General features: G+C 41.0%; 1 protein-coding gene across 4 annotated transcripts in view; it reads left to right on the top strand.

The window, feature by feature from the left end:
- The first annotated feature begins 3,061 nt into the window (after positions 1–3,061).
- ADGRG6 (adhesion G protein-coupled receptor G6) overlaps positions 3,062–16,207 on the top strand; it is a 96,525-nt gene continuing 83,379 nt past the window's right edge. For 3 of the 4 annotated variants that reach the window (XM_081855259.1, XM_081855261.1, XM_081855262.1), the window contains exons 1-2: positions 3,556–3,746; positions 11,835–11,932. In XM_081855259.1, coding sequence (XP_081711385.1) covers positions 3,721–3,746; positions 11,835–11,932 — 124 coding nt within the window. In that variant the 5' untranslated portion in view covers positions 3,556–3,720. Of the gene's footprint in view, positions 3,511–3,555; positions 3,747–11,834; positions 11,933–16,207 lie in introns of those variants that run through there. The other variant, XM_081855260.1, reaches the window with a different exon arrangement.

The following is a 16,207-nucleotide window of genomic DNA, read 5'->3' on the forward strand; positions in this document are numbered from 1 at the left end:
TCACAGAACTGTGAACTTCAAAAGTGTACATTGTGACACTTTGAGTTCCTGCCAGATGAACACAATCTCATGTGAATTTGTTGCCCAGATGTTACTCTGTTGACATAAGCAGACCACTCGTATGAACAGGGAATTGGGGACTGGTCTCAGGTGCTTAGAAAGTTTGGATCTTCATATCACTGCTCTTATTCTTGCAGCAAATCAAGAAATGATCCAGAGGGATGCTGCAAACCCATCTTATGAAGATGGATGGTTGCCAACTCTTGACTCAGTGTTCCAGTTTCCAGGAACAAACACAGCATCATCTAATGCTCTGGGGGGTGGGGTGGGGCACAACACACACCTTCACAAATGCATGAGATCTTTAACCACTATGTCCCACATACTGTTATGCCTAGCATTCAATGCTAGAGGAACTTTAGGTTTCTAAATCTAAATCTACAGTCAGCTTTCTCTCATGGCAGCTGCAACAGATAACTGAGAGTGTGGCTTGCTTCCTGCCAGACAAGCATGACTAGTGTAGCGGTCCACAGCTTTTTATTTATCTACATAAAATAATATCCTGCTATTCCTTCCTCAGAGCAGCGTGCATTAAAAAGAGTACACAAGAATAGCAGCCAAAATATCTAGCAGGGCAAAGAAGCGCAATAAAAAAAGAAAAGTTTTAATTGCATCTGTATTAATTTTGCTTCTGGAGCACTTCTTCAGGAGCATGGGGACAAAGTATTTCTCTTTTTTGAAAACTCTGTGGCAGCTAGTACATTAGTAGTCTTTAGTCTTTTCAGCACCCACCCGAAGCTCAAACGTACATTTGGCGAACCCACTTTTTAATTTTACACCATCAATTTCTGTATTGGTAGTGTTGTTGCTGCAACCCACTTTAGGTGAGGCTGTGACCCAACCATGGGTCTCCACTTTAAGACTAGTGCAGCACACATACAATGGTAAGGAGTGATCTAGTGCTTTGAACTAGGATGTCACCTCTGCAATCATCATGCAATAATTAATTATAATGGTACTGGTGCTTGATTAGAGTATATAAACACTTACATATTATTTTAAGCTGAAGGGAAAACCTCTGAAGCCGGGGTCATGTTTTTGTTTTGTTTTTTAGATGTGCAAAACCAATCCAAAATGGCAGCTAGTGAACTTGGAGCCAATGGTGGTACAGTGGTTTTAGAGTGTTGGACTAGGACCTGGGAGACCAGGGTTCTATTTCCCAGTAGGCCATGAAGCTCACTGGATGACCTCAGGCCAGTCACTGCTTCTCAGCCTAACCAACCTCACAGGGTTGTTGTGGGGATTAAATGAGGAATGGAAGTATGTAAGTAAGCCACCTTGAGCTCCATTGAGAAGAAGGTGGCATATAAATGCAACAAACAAACAAAAAAGTCATACTACTGAAATGCATGTGGTGTTCACTGAAATATGCACAGGCCTCCTTTTAGGGTTGGAGCTTCTCAAGGCTGCTTCCAGCAAATAATTTACAAAGCAATAATATATCAAAAACAACAAACAGTATAATAATAAAATTTATAAATAACCATAATTAGCAATAACACTAATCACTAGCAATAACCAGTCCAATATACACTATAGATAGTGTTTGTGTGTAGATAGAGCAAACAGATTTTGGATTTACAGTTAATTTGGAGGCAGGGGGCAGGTTGGACATACTGTTAGCATGTTATGGATTTTTCTTCTCAAGTTTTTCAGTTTGGAACATTGGTCATGAAATTCTTCAGGCTCATTATCATATCCTATGCATTGCTTCTTGAATAGGGTGTCCCTCAGTGACTCAACCTGAAGTCAACCTTCTGTTCCCAGGAAGTGTGCATGCATGGGGGAGGAAATGTATTTCCCTTTGATCCTAGCAGAATGTTGATAGATCCTGAGTTAGTGCAGCTGGCACATAGCCAGTGATTGTGAAACAAATTAATCATGCTGATTCACAAATGCATGTTCATGGCTTGAGAGTTCATCACTCGGTGACTTGCAGGGGTGTGCACGCGTATCTTAAATTATTTATTTTCTTCAACCATCTATCTATATACCACTTAACACTGTAGTTCCTAAGCAGTGTACAGTAAGGTTAGATGCAATATGAAAACTCAGTGATGTTAAATTTCTGATTATCGTGTCACACATGGCAATATTCACATAACACAGCAGTTGCAAGGGGATGAACAGGTATGTTTCAGTTAAACTGTCCAATGGAAGTGTATGGCACGTACCACATACGAATGAAATTGCCACTTGTTTTTCTGCCAGTAACGCTGTGCCTCCTTGAATAACTTATGAGAAACAGAAGGAAAGAGGAAAAGCTGAATCTACATGGTGCTTCGAGAGATTTACATGGAAGCCGTGCAAACTTACCATCAAATGATAACTCATTTCCATGCTCAGGCAAAAAAGCACAGCCCCAGTATTCTGGGGTGCCACCATAGTCCAAAAAGTGATCCTGAGTAAAAATCTCAAGGATGCGTGGGGATCCTCCCCTTGGCTCTCTGTTTTTGTGCTATGGAGCCACGGAAAAGTATCAGGTTAATGCGTTTCATGATGCAACCCATGAGCATAGCTCCGTCATTCGATGACGATTTGGGGGTCTCCGTCAAGGGTGCCGACTTGAATAAAATAGGGAGGGGCTCACACTATTGATCTCTTGACGTGGCACACCCACACTATTTGAATGGCAGTACAGTACCTTTTTACTAGCGGGAGGCGGGGCGGATCCCTCAAAAATATATACAGGTGCAGCTTTCCTCGGAAGCGTGAAAGACGCCTTCGCGGGATTTTCCTAACGCACATGTTTCAGGGCCCTTTGGAAGTCAGGCCGGGGAACCTGGGGCAGAAACTGCAGAACTCCCCCACCCCCACCGTTTCCAGCACGTGCTTCTCATTGAAAAGGAGATTCCAGCGTGTCGGCTCGTGTATGAAGCTGCGCGGCGGCGGCGCTTGAGAAACTTTTGGGTCCCTTTCCTCCGCCCGCCGCTCTAGGGTGGGGCTGAGCGTCGTAGGCCGGCCTCCTGAGGCGAGAGGGGGCCAGCCGGAGCCCGCCCGGGAGCCCCACAGGCGAATCTTGAGGCGCGGCAGCCACCTGAGCGGCCGGCCTCTAGGTCTTGGCCCTGCGCGAGAGTCGCCCCACTGGGCGGGAACGTGGCGCAAAGGAGCCCTTTCCGCCTCGGTGTGTGTGGGGCTCCTTCGCCCTCAGAAGAGACGCAGCTGCCGCCGCCGCCGCCGCTCAAAGTTTTCCCTGCGGTGTTTTGTGCCGCGTTTTTCTTGGTTTTTTATTTTATTTTTTAGCCTGCCCCTCAGGCGGGGAAGAGGCGCGAGCCGGTATACCGCCAACTTTGCGCGTGGAGGGAAGCCCTGAGGGGGATGGAGCAGCTGCGCTCGTGAACTTGTCCACGGAGAGGTAGAAAAGCCCGAGGAGGAGGAGGAGGAGGAGGAAGAGTGCCAGCCAGCCCTGAGCAGGAGAGGATGGTTGCGCGCACCGAGTAATGTGAACATGTAAGTTTCGCCCTCCTTCTCGGCCCTGGGAAGGGAAGGCGCTCTGCGTTTCTTCTTCTGGCCGCAGCCTCGCGAATGGCTCTCTGATGCCTTGCCAGCCCCCGGGAACCAAATAAACCGGTTTCGCGGTCGTCTGCACTTTTCTTCCGCGGCATATTTAGGCCAGACACGACAAGATCATATCTCCTCACGGCCTCCCCCGAGACTGAGATGGTGACTCTTTTCGGGGCAGAAAGGTAGGCAGGGCCGGAAAGGAGGGACGGAGGGAGCCTTTTCCCCCCTGAAGAGCAGGTAAGAGGCTTCGCACCAGCCCCAAAGCTCGTGATTTACCAGGATCTCTCTCCCTTCCCCTTTGTTAAAAAAAAGAGGGAACAATTGATGACATTCCGAATAGCAGCGGTGAAAGAGTTAGTTTTAAAGATACCACAAACTCACATTTGACGCTTGTTAGTAACTTGATTTACTTCTGCTTTAGGGTTTCCTGCTCTCGTGGATGAGGTAGGAGGGCAGTTGCGCACTTGTGGGTTTTTGTTAGAACTTCATAAAGTTATGGTGACATACCTCTGTAGAGTTTTAAACCCCAAACTTTCCCTGAGTCAAAGTGGGAGCGAGATCTTGGTTCATAAAGGAGCTATTTCTAGCTGAAAAGGTGCTCTGCCAAAAAACAAGGGGGGAGGTTCAGAGAACCGAAGGTATTGAGCTCCTTTGGACTTCCAGCCTTTCTTCCTGTCTGCTAGGCTTTTAGATTTTTTCTTTTTCTTGGAGAGAGAATGACATAGCGTTAGATTTGGGAGTTTATGCATTTAAGTCTTCTAGTGGCTGGCTGGACTTGCCCATTTGGCTACTACTTGTTACTGCATTCATGCACAGTAACCAAAATCCTCTCACCTCCTTTACTTGGCACTTGGGTAGTCTGCCTATATAATCAGAGGGAATGGGGATTTTTGCAGACTCAGTTATTTTGTGAAAGGTGAAGAATAAAAGCTGTCATTTCAACATGCTCCTGAATTAATTCTCCCATTTTGGTTGTAATGCTTGGGAGTCTTGGAAGTGGTAAACAATCAATAATGTTTTGTTACCAACTTAAGCATGTTTTCCTGTGATTAATTAACTACCTGCTATAAGTTAATTATGAGAGAACACTTACATACCACCTTTCATCATACCAGATTTCAGATGCTGAAATTAATACATTTTTAAAAGGTATCAGATTTATATCAGAGCAACAATGCAATGCTTAATACAGCTATAATGACAATTTCATCAACATTTCTTTTGGTTCCAGTACAAAATAAACGAGATCCAGTTCTTTTGAAAATCCCTGTCTGGGTTCTTCCCTCCCATAGTTGTTTGAAACTGGTAATTTTGGTCAATACTATAAATATAATGTCCTGGGTCTTCCTCTGCCAATGATCAATTGTTGGAGCCTTAGTGCTTCTCCAAGTTTTTGCAGTCATAATCCGCACAGCTGTTAACGTTTGGATGCCAACACAATCCTATATTTCTGAACCTGCTGTTTCACATGACTTGGGAACATTGAACAGGGTCCATTTGGAGATTACATCCCACTTTCTCTTTAACATTACAGATTCTTTTACAAATAAAGACAATTCTGTGGTGGTTGGTTGGTTTAAAAAAATCTCTTAGATCATTTGTTACTATCCTACCAGTTTTGGCAGTGTTCATTTCCCACTGTAGACAGGTGTAATGACGCGAACTAGGGCACCATAATGATACTCATAAGTAATATTACACTACTGCAAAATGAAGTGTAATAGAGCTGGCTGCGATATAACGGAATTAGGGACTCCTAAACAGAACAGATTTACAAGAAAAGGGGGAAGTGGTGAGGCATTGGGAGGGAATCCCACCCTGGGCTCCTTATGCAGGAAGGGTGGGATAGAGATTGAATAATAAATAAATAAAAGGTTAAACAAAAAGTTTCTATCATGTATTTTGGTCTTTCCCCCCTTTCAGGGTTTATTTTGAAATTGTGAGCTTCCAATGGTTTCAGCAATAAGATGAGATAAAAGCTGCAATCCTATGTGCTGGGAAATATGCCTAATTGAACAGAGAAGTATTATTGTTGCAATGCGTTGTAATGGACACTGAGCCCTTGAAAAAAGTTTGGAAGCTTTTTGGAAGTGTTGCAGATATTTGCATTATAATTAATTACATTCTTGAATGTTAATGTTATAAAACTATTAATACATGGGTTGGATTAAATTATTCTTTTTATAGTTTATACAGCGGTACCTTGGGTTACATACGCTTCAGGGTACATACGCTTCAGGTTACAGACTCTGCTAACCCAGAAATAGTACCTCGGGTTAAGAACTTTGCTTCAGGATGAGAACAGAAATCCTGCTCCGGCAGCAGGAGGCCCCATTAGGTAAAGTGGTGCTTCAGGTTAAGAACAGTTTCACGTTAAGAACAGACCTCCAGAACAAATTAAGTTCTTAACCCGAGGTACCACTGTATATGCATTATTGTTTAGCAGTTAAAATCTCTTTTATGATCACATTATAGTCTTGATATTTGGTTTTGTTTTCCTTCACTCCAAACTACCCTTATGGAAAAGCACCTGAGACAGCAGTTTCTTCTAAATCTATTGCACATCAGCAAAAGTTAGTCTTCAAGAGGAAACTTATATTTGCATGCTCTCTTCTGTACATGTAACTTCATCTGAGGTCAGAACTTCACAAATGCTAGTTCTGGTAGCTAATCATGCAGGGTCACAGTTAGCTGAATGAAACCAAGGAAACCCTGTGCTCACCCTATTCATTACTCTCACCAAAGTCAGACTTTGTAACATTCAGCTTTAGAGGGTTGTACTGAGTTCTTTGTTCAATACATCATGTACATATCACAACAGTGCAATGCAGTCTTTGGCAATGCTCTTCTCTGTGAATGACTTTTCTTGTTATAATATGCCTACTCAAGACCAACTACCTAATCCACAAGGACATATGTACTTTTTAAAAAGCAGTTGGATTAAAGATGATTGATTCTGTTCAACTGTCATCATTTTTCAGTCTCAAGACTACTTCATTTTAATTGGGCAGTGCATCAGACAACAGGGAGGTCAGCATTTTGAGTAAAGACAAAATTATGGCACTTTCCCGAAAACTATGATAGACAATGTAAACCTAAATATGGTCCAGGAAGGAAATAGAATGAGGATATACAGTTATTTGTCTAAATATCTTATATGGAAATGTACTGATTTTTTTTTAAAAAAAATCATCATCTCTACAGTAAAAACGAATAAAAATATAATATTTCTGTTGCATTTTCCAATCACTTACATTAAAGTAGAAAGGTCTCTCTGAAGCCCACTGGTTTGCATCCACCATTGTGGAGCTATCAAAACTCTTAATGCTTATTATTCACCATTGCTTTGGGGTCCCTGAGGCCTCCATGCTTGTAATGTCTTGGAAAGAATGTCAGAAATTACAGTTAGAAATATACTTTACATACCTTTCATAAAGGATGTGTTTTCAGTTTCAGTGCTTTAAATGTGAGTCACTGAGCTCAGGAAAGTTCTTTTAAAAAGAAAAGAAGAGTTCCCACATATAGCTTCATTTTTCATTTTCTTTTCTTGAAACTTAATAAGCCAAATGCAGCATGCTAGTCATATATTGCAATTCAGTAGAGTCTCACTGAAATGTCTGTTTTTGCTGCCTGTCTAGTATTTCAAAATTGGGGAAAGGTGTGAGGCCAGAATACACGTTTGGTGGACTGTGTTCAGCATGATCTCTTAACTGTATTGTAGCTATACATTGACACAAACATTGTTTTTCCATACCCAAGCAGGCAACAAGAACAGTTATTTGCAATTGAAGTAACTACAAATTGAGTGGCATGCAGTTTAACTCAGCACAGTTTTATTCTGGATTATTTGATAGATGGGTTGGCTTACAGTTAGGATCTGATTGTGGAAGTTTCCATAGCTTAGGTCAAATTGAATGGTGATTCTGGAAGAGGTTGCCTGCCCATTCAGATGTGGTTTGCATCTGAATCTGCGTGAAGTTTTATTTGGCACCTTTGGATAAGTTCTGTGACACATTTGGAACTTGAGTGCCTTAGCTGATCTGTGGAGAGTTGGTAGAAGAATGGTCTGCTTTGGGCAGAATTTAGACTATATGCTGCATAGTCACTTCCGGTCTCTGACTATGCAAACTAAATCGGGAAATCAAATAATGATTCTTTTCTAGATGCCACTGTGTTTGTTGACTTTAGGTGAGTGTTTTAAAAACCGATATGTGTGTACATGTGAGGTAACATTACAAAATAGTGTCCATTGTTGGAAGCCAAAGGAAGAGAATTATGTGCAGCAGTCAGTAGGAAGGAGCAAGGGAGGATGTTAGGAATATCAGTAGGCTCTCACCTTCACAAAGTAAATTTGGCTTTTGGTATGCCTCAGTGTTTGGAGTACACATGTTGAGATTTAAATACCTATATAAAAACAAAATAAAGTAGATGTAACTTGAGACATAGACTCTGGATTGAGTATAATAATTAATTTAGGACGATCCAATCTTTCTTACCTTCAGTGGGAGGAATTTGGTGTAGCACAAGCATTTCAGCTTGTCCCCCATCTCCTCCTGTGCCAATAGGGTGGGGACAGTATTAGAAACTCAGATATATAAGCTAGGCACCAAATGCCACCTTAAACCTAGGTTACGGTCACTACAATGGAATGTCTATTTTCCAGGGAGTTGGACTAGATCACCCTTGGGGTCCCTTCCAACACTAGAGTTCTACGATTCTGTGATCTCAGTTACACTGCTTGACTGTAGCTTGCTCTTAAAACAATTCACTTGTCCCAGTATGCAAGAAGGAGAAACCCACAGAGTGGAAATGGAAATGGAATTAACTATGGAGTAAGGCAGAGGTATTTAAACTGTGGCCACCAACCTGACACCCAGAAATCACAATTGGACCTGCGCCAATGTTTGGTAAGTCATGTGTTACAGACATATTAGGATACATAGGAATCTGAATAACTTGTTGTCTCTTTCTCATTCCTCCCCCCCCCCAAAAAAAAGTGAAAGCATAATCTTTTTTAAGGCAAACTTGACTAAATATGGAAGCTTAGATTTCACTTTGTGATATTCATGGTGCAGTCTGTATTTACCCAGTTCAGCTTAGTTCATAGTTGTATTTGTTGAAACACTGGAGTAGCTACTTGTGTTCATTTGAACAGATAAGGTAGTTTTGTCTCAGAATTATGTTCGAGCCATTAATGCTCCTTAATTCTGTTCCTACAGAAATTATGTGGAGTTTTCCCTATTATCGCAGAGAGGCAACTAAGATAAGAGAATTGAAGGCAAACTTCTAGGTCTAATAAAGAACCCAGCATATTGGTACATTTATTAACTATTCATTACACATTTCTGGCATTCCATTTTCAGGGTTTTTATTAAGGATTTAGTTGCAGTTGCACTGAGTTGCAGGACAATCATTTTGTTGTGTGCGAATCTAGTTTTAGAGTGTCTGGCTTCATCAAAGATCTTTTTATGTCTCAAAGTCCCAAGTGGTGTATGATCATCTTCAAGTGCTATTAAGTTTATTTTTAAGTTCATAATTCTTTTAAGTTCATAATTTAGAACAAGCTTCAATAAGGAAAAACCATGTTTCATAATCATCTGCTTATTTATTTAAAGAAAATAAGAAGCAGTTAGAAAATTTAACAAGAATTAGGTTGCAATCCTGTATACACTTTTCTTAGAGTAAGTCCCATTTAATTCAATAAGGCTTACTTCTCAGTAGACATGAATAGGGTTGCACTTTTAGCCTCCTACAGTTTTCATTTGAAATGCAAGCTGGTTCATTTTTAAAAGATACCTTGTGGATGTGATCTAGAGAGAATTATGGAGCGATCCTATACTCTATTTATGCTGGGGGTGGAGAAAGACGTGTTGCCGCTGCGCTGGTGAAATGACCCCCATATTCAGTCTGAGCTCAGGCCTGGTTTGGGCACTGAATTGACTTTGGTTACTGTGATGGATTATCTTCTCCACAGGAGAGATGCTGCTCTGTTATTCCTGCTGGATCTCTCAGCAGCTTTTGATACCACAGATCGTGGTATTCTCCTGGACCGTTTCTGTGTGTTATGGGTTGGAGGGGAACTATGTGTCTACATTCTGGCAGCTCAGATGGAGGGTGCCACAAGATGAATCCTGTTAAGATAGATAAACTGTGGGTGAGTCATTCCGTGGTCTGTGAATTGGGCTTTTTGGCTGTTGTAGATGAGGCTGCACTTCCTCTGAAGGATTTTATTGTTTAGGGATGCTCTTAGAACCACCTTTCTCCATGGATGCCCCAGTGGCCTCACTGGCAAAGAGCGTTTGCTATCAGTGGCAGCTTGTGTGTCAGCTGTGCCCTTTCCTGCACAAGGATAGCTTGGCCACTGTGATTCACACACTGGTAATCTCACATTTAGACTGCTGTATTACACTCTTTGTGGAGCTTCCTTTATGGCTGGCCTGGAGGTTGCAGCTGGTGCAGAATGCTATGGCCTCTTTACCATGTTCATCATGCCAAGTCAGCCAGTGGAACTCAAATATAAGATTGCACAATTAAGCTGAAGTCTTAACACTAATCTTGTGGTAACCTCATCAGAATAAATGGAATAATTCCTGAGATAAGCATTTCAAGGTGTGTAATATAATTTCCTTTAGAATTGCTGCATTAAAATGACATTCTGTTTGTTTTCTTCCTTTCCAAATAATTGTTATTGATTTTCATGTAAATAAAAGAACCACATATAACTACAGAAACTTATCCAGTGGTACATTCTTACTAAGTTTCATATGTAGTACACAGTACACAAGCAATATGTTTGTTTATGCATTATCAGTTCAAGTATCCTCTCCAGAGATTCTTGTGTTGTGGGTGGAATAAAAATATCCAAGTCTCGCCAATTGAAGTGCCTTTAATTACCCTTCTGTGACTGATTACAGCCCAAGAAACCATGAAGCAAGCTTTGCACAACTAGCTACAGTTTTAGACTTCTCTTTCATGAACAGCAGCTTACCTCACTATGTGGCAAAATACTTTTGAAACTTGGTGCCCTTTCAAATCCATCTTGTGAAATGGCTTTGCAGAGTCTGTTGTTCCAAGAAAGTGGCAAAACATTAAAATGTTCTGGTGGGTATACATTGATAGATCTGGATAATACAGTTTTACCTGAACTTCATCCATTGTGCTGACAGATCTGGCGCTTATCTCATGGTTATGTAGTTTGACAATGTAATGTTTGTTTTATTTGTGAAAAAAATGAGAGTGAATTTATATATTGTGCAAGAAGAAAAAGGGAAGATTAGGGGAAGGAAGCCCTGCTGCAGAGTGTGCAGCAGTGTGTGGGCAGTCCAGAAGTCGCTTTCATGTTCATGACCATTGTGCTTTTCAGAAAGAGGTTATGGAAGTGGTTTAGCAAACCGAAATCAGTTTCTTTTTTGGTGTGTTTTTTTTAAAAAAATAACAACTAACACACTCTAGAATGGTCTGTCAGCTTCAGAGTCATGCGGTGACTGAACCTAGGAACAAAGCTAAACATGTTTTATTGGTCAGCATGCTTAAATTGAGCCTGATTGACTTAGATACAACTCAACTCCACCGAAGTTCTAGTTCAGAGTTCATGTCTCTAACATACCTCTTATTCAGTGAAGCAAAAATCCTATCAACTCTTTAAAGCAGGGGCAGAGAACCTTTTCTAGGTGGTGAGCCAGATCCTTATTTCGCCTCCTCAGAGGGCCAAATTTGACAGGCGGCCAAGGCCACCCACTTTTCAGACACCTGATGTCGGGTGACACTGTGCTTTAAAGCTCCAAATATGAGGACTTCAGATTGCAGCATAGATCTGTTTTCAAAAGGGATTTTAAACAGCTCACACTAGACTTTGACTACATGCCTGATTGCCGCAGGGGAATAGACATTTGCAACCAACCTTAGCCTGGTAGAACTCTCTGCTCACCAGTTTAGTGGAGGGTTCAATCCCGCTGACTACAATGGTGTACTTCACCAGAACATTACCCACAGGGAACATGATGGCAAAGTAGACTCCAGTAGGATTGAACCCTGCCCTCCTGCCCACTAGCTGATGTTACACAGTGAAGTTAGCTGATGAACAGGGGGGTATGGTTTTGGGAAATTGCTTTATGGGTCAACTTGAACCCCCTGGAGGTCCAAGATTGGCCCATATCTGGATATTCTCCATCCCTGCTTAAAGGAATGTTGCATTTGTATTAGTAATAGAAGATTGCTTGCACTAAAAAGCAAAAGCATATTTTAAATTTTCTTATTTTTTATTTTCATAGGATGTCTTATGAGAGCCAAGTGTGGTGCTACCAGTGGAAATGGAAGCTCCATTTGCTGTTCCTATTTACTCTGTATCTTATATGTGTACAGTATTCAGGTAAGAAAGATGTTTTTCTTCTCCCAGTCTGCTAAAATGGGTGAGAGTTGTAGTATAACATTATCATGCTTATTATACTTGGGTTGTCTGTGCTGGGGACAGGATGCTGGATCAGTTAGACTGCTGGTTCAGTACAACAGTTAGGTTCTACTACTACAGTCATACCTCATGTTACATCCACTTCATGTTGCGTTCTTTCAGGTTACGTCCCACGTCCCACAGCAACCTGGAAGTACCGGAAAGGGTTACTTCCAGGTTTCACCGCATGCGCAGATGCGCAAAATGACGTCACACGCATGCGCAGAAGCGCTGCTGTGGGTTGTGTTCCTTTCATGTTGCGAACGGGCCTTTGGAACGGATCCCGTTCACAACCAGAGGTACCACTGTACTGCATTAGGTCATTATTGAAACACTGTCTGTTAAATACAAGAAGAAGAAAAAACTCTACTAGGACTGTGAGGGTTTATTTAATTATTTTAAAATTTACTATCTCACTAACAACAAAATATTCATGCTTGACTTGCAATACATTAAAAGCAATAAAAGTCAGATCAGTAATAAGTTAAAAGTTAGTATGCCAGGAAAGCTAAAATTAACAGCAAGTCATGCCAAATACCTGTATGAAAAGCGAGGTCTTCGCAGAGCTGGCATCGGAGGGAGGTGGACCTCCCTGTACAGGGAATCCCAAAGCTTCCATAGAATAATTTAACACAGGATTTCAAGGACTGCATGTTACTACAGTTAATTTACTTTTATCTTTATCAAGCTGTTGTGTGGCACACAAATTTCAACAGGTGTGTGCTTTCTGGCATTCTTAAATCATATACCTTAAGTAAAAGCCAAAGATCCTATCTGTGAGTGAGTGGCAAATAAGTAAGCGCTTGTTTTTCATCCTTGCGTTACAAAGGCAGAACAAAATCACTGCAATTCCAAATACGGTGCCAAGAAGAACGGAATGTTTATATAGCATTGTTACCAATGCTTTGTGAAAATTATCTCATCATATCATCAGGGTATGGGTATGGTTCTGATTCAGCAAGACTTGTTCCTCCATATGCCTGGTATGTCTATCTTTAATAATGCTGACTGCCAGTTTTCTTGAAATAGACACCAAGCTAACTGGCCTGTAAATTGCAGAATATCATCAGTATCTCTCTTTAAAAACTTATGTTAACATTGCCTGCTTTCTAGTCCTCAGGTACAGAGGCAGATTTTAGAGACAGGTTACATTTTTTTGTTAGAGGATTGGTAATTTCTCGTTTGAATGCTTTACGAACTCTTGGGTTTGTATCATTGAACCCAGTGATTTATCAGTTTTTAATGAGTCAAAACGTTCTGGGAGAGTTTCACATTTAGGGTCAAAATTATTCCAAAACCAGAATTAACAATTACAGATAGGTAGCCGTGTTGGTCTGCCATAGTCAAAACAAAACAAATTCCTTCCAGTAGCACCTTAAAGACCAACTAAGTCAGTTCTTGGTATGAGCTTTCGTGTGCATGCACACTTCTTCAGATACACAGTGTATCTGAAGAAGTGTGCATGCACACGAAGAAGTGTGCATGCACACGAAAGCTCATACCAAGAACTGACTTAGTTGGTCTTTAAGGTGCTACTGGAAGGAATTTGTTTTGTTCAGAATTAACAAGTACTGTTCAACATGCACTCTGCAAACACTTATAATGTCTAACTGTGTCTAACTGGAAAATGTATTAAAATTTGGGTTTGAAATGTGGTTTTGTAAGTCTGTGGGGTATAATTGCTCCTAAATATTAAGAAAAGTGAGTAATGTTTCTTAACACAAAATAGTGTGTTTTCACCTTGTGTGCTTCTTTCTCATGAAATGGAAAGAAATATTAATTTATTTCATAAAATTGATTTACTGCTTGATTGTAAAATAAACCTTTAAAGCAGTTTTTAAAAACCATGGTACATTGTCTTAACATTTTCTCTTGATTTCCATTACAGTGGTACCTTGGTTGTCAAACTTAATCCATTCTGGGAGTCCGTTCGACTCCTGGAATGGTTTGAAAACCAAGGTATGGCTTCCGATTGGCTGCAGGAGCTTCCTGCACTCAATCCGAAGCCGCAGAAGCCATGTCAGACATTTGGCTTCCAAAAAACGGAACACTAACTTCCACAAAAGCCGGAACACTAACTTCCGGGTTTGTGGTGTTTGGGAGCCAAAACGTCTGAGTACCAAGGCGTTCAACCCAAGGTACGACTGTATTGTGTTTAAAACCCTGCACGCAGGGATGCTTTAGTTGTGATTCATGCATTGCAGGGTATTGGACTAGATGACACTTTGATTTCCTTCCAGCTCTACAATTCTTTGATTCTATATATTTATGACATCAATGTTGGCTTATTTGCGAAAGGGGGGGGTTGTATGTTTATAGTTCAGATCCAACAGGACAGTTTTAAAAAAATATATGCATAAACACAAAGTGGGAGCAGAGTTTAACTTGAGCTTGAGCCCATCAAGGCTTAGTTGTGGTCTGGATCCTGCTTTCAATAACATTCCACAGCTTTGGAACAGGCAAAGCGGTTATAAAGAAAACGTCTAGGATAGGGTGAATTGAGTTGCCCTCATTTTCATGTTCTGATCATGACAAAGAGATAAAATTTCTAGATATCCAAAGTAACTGCGCTCCAGTTTATCATGGAACTGATGAGGGGATGGGCATTCCTCAACTTAAAATTAAGTGGCACATGGGACATGGTGAAAGATGTATGCGTTGTTGAAAGTTTTGGGAGCGGTGATCATAATGCTATAAAATTAAACATATGTGTAAGCAAACAGTTGTCAAGAAAGTCCAGTGCAGTCACACTTGACCTTAAAAAAGGAAGCATCTCAAATAGGAGAGGATGGGTAAAAATGAAGTTGAAAGGGAAACCCAAGGAAGTCAAATCTCTTACTGAATGGTTGGGGGTTATTAAAATTCACAATACAGTGGTGCCTCGCAAGACGAAATTAATTCGTTCCGCGAGTTGCTTCGTCTTGCGATTTTTTCGTCTTGCGGAGCGCGGACTCCCCGGGTATTAACGGCTTTAAGAAAAAGGAAGCAAACTCGCAAGACGTTTTCATCTTGCGAAGCAAGCCCATAGGGAAATTCGTCTTGCGAAGCACCTCGAAATACGGAAAACCCTTTCATCTAGCGAGTTTTTCGTCTTGCGAGGCACCACTGTAATTGGGACTCAGCTAGAATGTATAGTACAGATCAGCAAATGTTCCAGCAAGGCCACATGCTTTCACTGTTTCACTTCTGCTCATAGAACCAAATGAAGGCATGCATGCTGAAACGTAGGTGAATGGAGGGCTAATAGGATATTCTATTCATATGTCAGCAAACCTCTTGGACTGTAATAGCCAGATTATACCTAGACTACACTTCCTTTAGATCCTTCCATTTTGGTTGGTCCACCATCTTGGTCACTGTAACATACAAATAGATTTTAAAACAACAATTCATTAAAAGTGCAGATTTTTTAGGTGTATGTTTACTTGCTACTGTCCCCCCCCCCATGGTTTTTGAAAGACAAAGGTAGGGTTTTTCAGAGAATCAGTGCTGTGATGAGAAGGAAATGGAACACAAATTTCAGTTGCTTTCTTTCCTCTCCCTATATTTGTCATACAAAGTGCTCTGACAAATAATTTTTACAGACTGGAAACTACAGGTCTGTAGAAAGATAGGAATTCAGTTAATTTAGTAATGAACAATGGAATATGATCATAGTGTTCCTGGGGTGTTTTTCCCCTTTGTTTATTAACTCAGCTTGAGATGAGTGTTCAGGCTAGCTGCTGCAGTATTCCTTGAACAGAGTTGGTTTTGTTCAGATGCTAGCCCTGACCGTTCAGTGTTCCTATTCCCCTAATTAATGGTGCAGTGACAGGCTCATGCTATCAGACTGAAGTCATCTTTTATCATAAAGTGATTATTAGGTGCAGAAAAAGAGCTCATGGCTTAAGTTATCACAAAGGAATGTGTGGCAAATGACAAGATTCTTAGTGCTTCCTTTGTATAAGGTTATAGAAGATGGAAGGGGAGCCTGTTCCAGATGTTCCAGGGAAAGTTAGTTACTGAATTTATTTCTTTTAATGTTCAGATATAAAATTTCATCTGTAAAATGCAAGTTGATGTGCTTGTAAAGATATCCTGGTTATGATCCTAAAGGCTGTGGATTCCAAATCAAGGTTCACTCTCTCCAGTATATACCCCTCCCCCATGCATGATGTTGCCACATCACTGCCTCTTATTCAAAAGGCAAAGAACAGA

This window comes from Podarcis erhardii (genome assembly GCF_964252035.2).
Source record: "Podarcis erhardii genome assembly, chromosome: 3".
NCBI classification, from domain to species: Eukaryota; Metazoa; Chordata; class Lepidosauria; order Squamata; family Lacertidae; genus Podarcis; species Podarcis erhardii.